At 33.5% G+C, this 8006-nt stretch overlaps 1 protein-coding gene across 1 annotated transcript in view; it reads right to left on the reverse strand.

Moving 5' to 3' along the window:
• Positions 1-7362, reverse strand: part of LOC121411464 — a 34808-nt gene extending 27446 nt beyond the window's left edge. The window contains exon 1 of the mRNA XM_041604217.1: positions 6533-7362. Within this exon, the coding sequence (XP_041460151.1) occupies positions 6533-6684 (152 nt within the window). The 5' untranslated portion in view covers positions 6685-7362. The remainder of the gene's footprint in view (positions 1-6532) is intronic.
• Between the last annotated feature and the right edge of the window lie 644 nt (positions 7363-8006).

Genomic DNA, 8006 nt, shown 5'->3' on the forward strand with positions numbered 1-8006 from the left:
CATTTTACGCGATCGTTGAATATTGTTGTGTTTTATCGTACTGCTTGAAAACTCAATGATAAAATATAATCATAAGGACATTAAAATAAATAGACTGGATAAGTTGAACATCGGAAGTACAAACGAGAATGGTCTCAGTCATAGCAAATAGCAATTTATATTCATTATCAGTGGCATTTACTTTTGAATAATAAAAGTCTGTGTTTCTATATCAATCAGCATACCCTACGTATTTCAAGCCATCTATTTGCGGGGAATGTCTATATGGAATGTGATATAAATTGAACCTCGACATTTTTTAAGTGAAGATTTCAATTACTAAATGCCTAATAATGACAATTGTATGATAGATATAGGCCTGTACCTATACCTGACACTGTTTATAATTATAATTTATTATAAAACAGGCCTCGTTTGGGAAAATGCCGGCCCTGTAATTTTCTTATCCTTCCTCTTTCAACATAAGTGGATCTCTAAACGAATAGATTCTCAATGAGATTATGTTGTCATGAGTATGATACGACCCGTTAGACCTTGTGGAGATATTTCTACCTTCTCGTATGTGGAGGAATATATGAACGTGCACTGAGGTCTTTGAAGGTGCGGCTACCGTCGTACTACTCCCATCAAATTCCATGCATAGGACTATGCCTATGTTTTCAAGATCTTACGTTATGAGCAAACAATAGATGCTATTCTGGCGTCAAGACATAGTCGGTATGAAACTGACAATAGGATGACCTTCTTCGATTATAGATTACGTGTGGGTAATGTCCGCCGAACCATACAATGAGATGTATTGCTCATCACAGAGGTCATACACATTATATAGAGAGAATACATTCGTGGGCACACTAGTATACCACCGTCATCAGATCAGGGATCGCAACTTTCACTTTCTAACTTCATCTTCGCAATGGATGACTGACAAGCATTCAGCTTCGCCCACCAATGCATTTAGATGATGAGTTCCGAAAATCCAAACCTTGAAGCGATAGACTTAAATTTCAATATAGGGAACAATATGTTCATATACAACTATATAAATATACATGTACATACATTATTTATTCTCTATTGTTAAAAAAGTTATGACATTTTGAAGTTTTGCTTAATTTCACAAAACAGTTATATGTACATCCTTAATTGTCGGTATATGCAAATGAGGGGACTAATGACATCACTCACTATTTCTTTGACATTTTATTGTATGAAATATTCTAAATTTGTCCTCATTCTCCTGTGATTCAAAGTTTTCCTCCTCCCTAAACATGTCAAAATGTACCATTGTTTTATCATTTTATGGTTCAGATTTTACACAAATTAAAAAAAAAATCCACAAGTTAAAACTGATATTAATTTTAAAAGTTATATGTACTTTCCCCAGGGAGTTTTACCTTTCCAACTATCCTTATGGTATATTTAAAATTGGAAGATCACATATTTTTATTAAAAAGTACAATTACCAGCATTGTGTCGACTGTCCTTCATAGAGCAAGAACGTGCAGTTGAAAAAACATATTCGGTCAATTTAATGATGATGAGTCGCCCGGGATTAAATAAAAACATTTGATAGATATATTGTATTGATGCATGTAAGTGCCTACCAGCATTCTGTTTGACGTTTTCTTATTACAAGTACGAATACATAAAGCATTTATATGTAGAGTAATATCAGTTTCTATGAAGTAAAACATTACTTTGTTTTAGCTGTGTATCCATGCATAGCGTAAAACTGGACTCAATGAGAAAATACAACATACTCAAATGTCTGTTTTGTGGGTCTTATTTAAGACAAATCAGTCAGATTTACTCTTAAATGGGATTCTCTGATTTTATGTTGGATAGATAGGCTATTTCATTTCGAATTGCCATTATCATCCATTTCTATTTGATTTCCGACTCCACTGACTCTAAAAATCAGTCACGCGTGGTATAATATATCGACGATAAATTCAATCGCTGATTTATTTCGTGCTACTGATCAGTAATAATATAGAAGCGCTTAGAGATCTTTGTGTTCCAGTGTATTTACTACTGGATACGAGAGGCTCATGAAAAAGAACGAAAAAATATGACATATTTTCTTTAATTTTTATCATGATACGTGTCTTCTAAGTGCTGCTACTATACTTCTTCTACTACTACTAGTAACAGAGTAGTAGTATACTACTACTACTACTACTACTGTTACTTCTACACTTGTTTCTAAAGGTAGTAGTATAGTAGTGGTGATAATAATAATAATGATAAGACTAATATGATTACTATATTAATGCTATTATTTTTATCATTATTACCATTTTTATCATTATTATCATTATCATTATAATGATTATTATTATTATGATTATTATTATGATTATTATTATTATAATTATTATTATTATTATCATTATACTTATCATCACTATCATTGATATTATTGTCATTCTAACACTAATAATGATAATAACGATAATGACTAAAAATATTCACAATGATAGTATCCTTTAAAATACATGTAATACTAGGCAGCAAGTGAATATGCTTCTCCTTATTTGCGCGGGAAATATTTTGTTCATGTATAAGTGTATAACATGGCTAACCGATATACAGTGTAGGCTGCAGGTAAACATTTCCCCATTTTGCGGTATGTACAATAACTACACAATTTGTTGGTTTTGGAGAATAAAAATATGGTTTCGACACAAACAATGATTCTGACACCAAGTGCCTCAAAGTGTCACTTGACGTTTTTTGAATGAAGAATTGCACAAAAAATATGGGGGACTGCGATGTTTATACAAAACAAAACTTAACCGCAAGTGCGCGAAAATTTTGTTTGCACAACATGTAAATAGAATCGATTCCACAAGAGGTTCAACTTGATTGACATGATTTATTAATGAAAGAAATTTAGTTGGTCCCTATCAATTATGTTTCTTCTTAACTTAAGTATTTTATACTTGTAATCCAGCAGTTTAGAAATCAAGATCAATGTTATTAAACTGCCACTACTACAATAACATATTCCAGTTCCCTATTGAGTTTGGAATAATTATTACATGTTTGTACACACCACACGACGCATCTTCTTTGAGACGATTAAAACACCTTTCTAAAGGATTCTGAGAACAGAGACTTCTCGCGCCGCTGCTTGCAGATGATACATGCCAACAAACATCTCGTCTTATTTTGAAATCACATGTGGCCAATTCGCTTGTGAATTTTACATGTATATAAGGATGAAAAACTACAATTTACAATCAACTTTCAAATGCGAAGCAATCACTGCAGTATTATAAGGGAAGATGATATTTTCTCCCCGGTCATATAAAAGAGCTCAGTATAAATTATATTTACTCTGATCTTTAGATAGAATGTGATCTAGATTCTAAATTGATATAGAAAAAGGAATTCGAAAGTGTAAATGTTATTTCATAACAAATACACTTTCGAATTCCTTTTTCTATATCAATTTAGAATCTAGATCACATTCTATCTAAAGATCAGAGTAAATATAATTTATACTAAGCTCTTTTATATGACCGGGGAGAAAATATCATCTTTCCTTATAATAGTGCAGTGATTGATTCGCTTTTTGAAAGTTGATTGTATTGGTTTTAGAGAGTAGATCAACATAGCCTACTTGCCATAAAAGTAAATAATTGTGATTTGGGGCTTCATCGGGAAAACAAACTAAATATGCTTTTCTTTGTGACCAAACTTATTGCATTTGCATTCGACAACGCCTCCAATGCAAAACCAATGTCGCATTCGAGTGCGTGACTGATTACGTAATACCCATTTAATTTCCTGCATAGCAGACGGGTTGGTTTGGGAGCACGGAAGGTCATACATTGATCATAAAGAAGCTAGGCAATGTTTGTATTATGTCCAGTGCTGTGTAGATATACATGTTGTACACGACATACATGTAGACAAACCTTCAGTTTAGGTGAGGCAGACGTTTTTAAGAAGGCAAGAATATCCCCTGGTAACGCTTGTCTGAGTCTGCATCATTATTTGATGATTATCAAAACGTCTTTTTAATCATGTTAAAAGACATGTCTTTAATTGTATCTTTTCTCAGTTCAATCTTAAAATCATGATCATTGTATACTGTAATATACCCATTTATTCAGATAATTAAAATGCAAAAAGCTAAATACATGTTCTACATTTTTATTTGTCGGCTTATTCCCCATTAAAAAGGGAGGTTTCGCAACCAATTATACACTTAGTGGCGTCATTTCAAAATCGAAGTATCATTCATGGATATGCTGACTTGTTGCAGGAAAAATGATGTCACACATCCCATCCTGCAAATCACATCAGAATTACAGACAGCAGGTTTTGACTTTAGAATGTAGTCATGTAAAATGAATATTGGGGCTAAATGCTATAACAGCCAGTAATTCTGAAAGCATCACTAGATATTTGAAATGGATAAACAATTAGGCCTATGTAGTGAGTTAACTCACACGGAAGATCCTCTTATGAAGATCCTGCTCGAGTCAATTGTTTATCTCACGTAATAACTAGGTCACCATTTTCACACGATGTACAGAGAGCGTGAAAATAAGTGGACCCATAACGCATCCTTGAGGGAAACGCCTCCAACTTCCCCAAGGACCCTGAACACTCAAAATAAACATGAAATGAAGTCTGGTGAGAACATCTACTCATGCAGCGATGTAAACTGCATCACAACTCGGACAAGGGACGGTAATGTCATCCAAGCGAGAGGTTGTTCAATTTCAGCTGTTCATCAAGAAGTCACATACAGCACTATATAAGTCGGACAAAATTTCCTCGGGTTTCACGTCGTTTGACAGCATGCCCATTGAAATTAATGTCCAATAATCCTGATTAGATTATATTTTCAAAAATTATCGTTAATGCCTGCTTTGGCAAAATGTTCATTTTTCAAAATGAATATTCAAATCTTACAAAATATATGTAGTTGCTTTCATATAATCTTAAATTGATTAGTACTTTCTGTTGGTCAATATTTCATTATTTCTAATAAAACCATTTTGAACAACTATCTTTCAAAATTAGTTACTACATAACTGTCTGTCCATCACAATCCATGCTCGATAAGTATTTTTATCATATTTTTTACCCATCTGCCATAAAACTTAATTTTTATCTTAGAAATTTAAAATATTGGTCAATTAAGGAATTTTCCCTTATACGGCTGACTGCTCCTTAAAGGACAAGTCCTAGCAGAAAGTTGATTTGAATAAAAAGAGAAAAATGCAACAAGCATAACACTGAAAATTTCATCAAATCGGATGAAAATAGAAAAAAAGTTGTAAATTACATTTTCAAGTTTTTCACAAAACAGTTATATGAACATCCTGCAAATGGGGGACTGATGACTTACTATTGCTTTTGTATTTCATTATATGAAACGTGAAATATGAAATATTCGAATTTCATCCTCATTGCATGTCCTGTGTTAACAAAGTTCTATTTCTCCCTGAACATGTGAAATTAACATTGGTTTACATTTTATGGTTCAGTCAAGTTATTGTCAAATCTGCAAAAATGAAATATTGTATTATACAAACAATAAAAAACAAAAGAAATGATGAGGACATCACCGACTCTCTCATTTGCATATCACTGAGTTGTGTATATAACCGTATTGTGAAAAATAAGCGAAACTTCAACACGTCATCACTTTCTTATCCGATTTGAATGAAATTTTCAGCGTTATTTATGTCTGATTTTCTCTCTTTTTTAAAAATTCAAATCAACATTTTTCTGGGGTGGACTCGACCTTTAAACTTTTTGACTCATTACTTTAATGTAAACTGATTTCATTTCACTAGGCCTAAATTGTGTGGTCGATTTATGCATTATATTCGATATAACTATTCAAAGACTTTGAAAATACAAGTATAAGAGGAATGCAGTTATTTCAATAGAAAACAACTTCATATTATATTACCGATAGGGCCTTGAGATCCAACATATTCCAAAGGAATATTATTTCAAAGTATGTATTTTACTACGATAAAAATATATAGCACGTCAACTATACCCAAAAGAAATTTCGAATAGAAGATAGACAACATCTTCTTTGAAAGTTTGCTTATCTCTTTTTATTTCAACATTGAATCATACACCTTGTCAAAAGTCCCAAAATACTCCATGCAATTTTTTGTTTAACATACTACTACCTTTTCTCAAGAATTGGTAAAACGTTGTTAAAGGAGTTAGATAATGATGCATGTACTGGTGCTCATGATGATAATCGAACTAACAACAAAAATAATAGTAATAATTATGATTAATAATAATAATAATAATGATAATACCAACAAACATATGGATGATGATGATGATAACAAGTTAACAACATATCGATGTCTAAGTACATGTACAAGTACAATGAAAAATGTGTTATATATTTGGCCTAAAGTTCGTTGCCACCATCGAGTGTTAAAGCATGTACTTTTATTCACTTCATTGATTATTTTATTTTTTGTAATCTTTGGTTGTATTATCAATATAAGACACAAAAAACAACACTTACATATTGCAAACGTCATCCCTGTTTGGTTGGAGAAGTTGACCATCTACAGACGGCATCAAAATTCCAGCTAAAATGACCAAGAAAATCACCGGTTTAGCCATTATCGTCCTGTCCAGGCTCATTCGACGGAAATCAAACGAAGATTTGGTCATATCACAAGTTCAGACCAAAGCCCAAGGCTTGGGGTTTCCAAAAATTGGCAAAAGCTATAGCAATTTTTTTTATAGAGGAAAAAACAATAAACAAGTAATTCCTTAGCCTCGGGTTATTCTGGTTATTCTTGCTCTTTGGTTAATGGGGATACTGCCAACCAGCTCAACTGTCATTTCGTCAGAATACAATCCACCATCACTTTAAATCATAAATTGTCATCACTAATGATAAAAAATAAAGATGTGCATTTCCAATAGAAGTTGCATGTTCTCGTTCCATTCACGTCTGCATGTGCAAGCACAACAAAGAGAATTCAACGTACATAATTGCCTGGAGTCGCACGCCAAAACACCACAAAAGCCACTGGGCAAAATGCAATCAAACAAACATCCATTCACCAATTCTAAACGGAGAGAACGAGCAGTTCGAGCGAGGGAGAGCAGAACCATGAACGGAATGAACCAACGACGTCTGCTGCGGATCAGACGATGACGTGATAATCTTGGAGAGGAGTAAAAAGTGGATCCAATGACCGATTATCGTGTGGTATGAAACAATGAAGATAACATAAGAATGATGATGAGAAAATGATGGCTAGATTGCTGCGATTACCAGGAGCACCTAGAGATAACATGTATGACTCAACAACCCTCTCGTCAGTTTTGAATATGTTCTATCCACAGACAATAACATGCATAAGAACCATCGTACTTGGAATCACCCAGTTAAGCGTAGAGGGCGTCATACACTTAAAGGCTTTTGAGCACATTGTTATCAGTACCTTGTCTCGGTAGCTGAATTACTTCTGGGGATAATAATGACAATATTTCACGATTTTCTTGGAATATTGATATACAAACTTGTGTGCATGGATGATACCAAGGACGATAGCCTTTTAATATTTTTACGTGTATAGACAATTAAGAGTCAAGATAATACAAAATAAATAAAGTGCCGGAGAGTGGGACACGAAGCATCTATTTCAGTACGTCCTTAATTGTAATTCTCACCCTTTCATTATTGATTTGTACTACTAGCCTAATCACTTTGTCAGTGCTGCCTTAAAAATAATAATGGAAATAAAGTCAGAAATTTTATTTGCACTTAAGAAAAATTACAGTCGAATAATGACGCACACTCTTTTAAGTCCATGCAATGTCTCGATGAGTTGATAGGAGATTTTTAAATCAATTGAAAAGCACATTAAAACCTAGACCAAAAGCTTCGGTCTCTGTTATGTTGGTTGTTCAGCAGAACTTGGAGGGGGGGGGCACTTCCATTCACGAGTGGATACCATGCGCGACCATGGGGTCTCGAAAAG

Source organism: Lytechinus variegatus, chromosome 3, assembly GCF_018143015.1.
Source record: "Lytechinus variegatus isolate NC3 chromosome 3, Lvar_3.0, whole genome shotgun sequence".
In the NCBI taxonomy this organism is placed as follows: Eukaryota; Metazoa; Echinodermata; class Echinoidea; order Temnopleuroida; family Toxopneustidae; genus Lytechinus; species Lytechinus variegatus.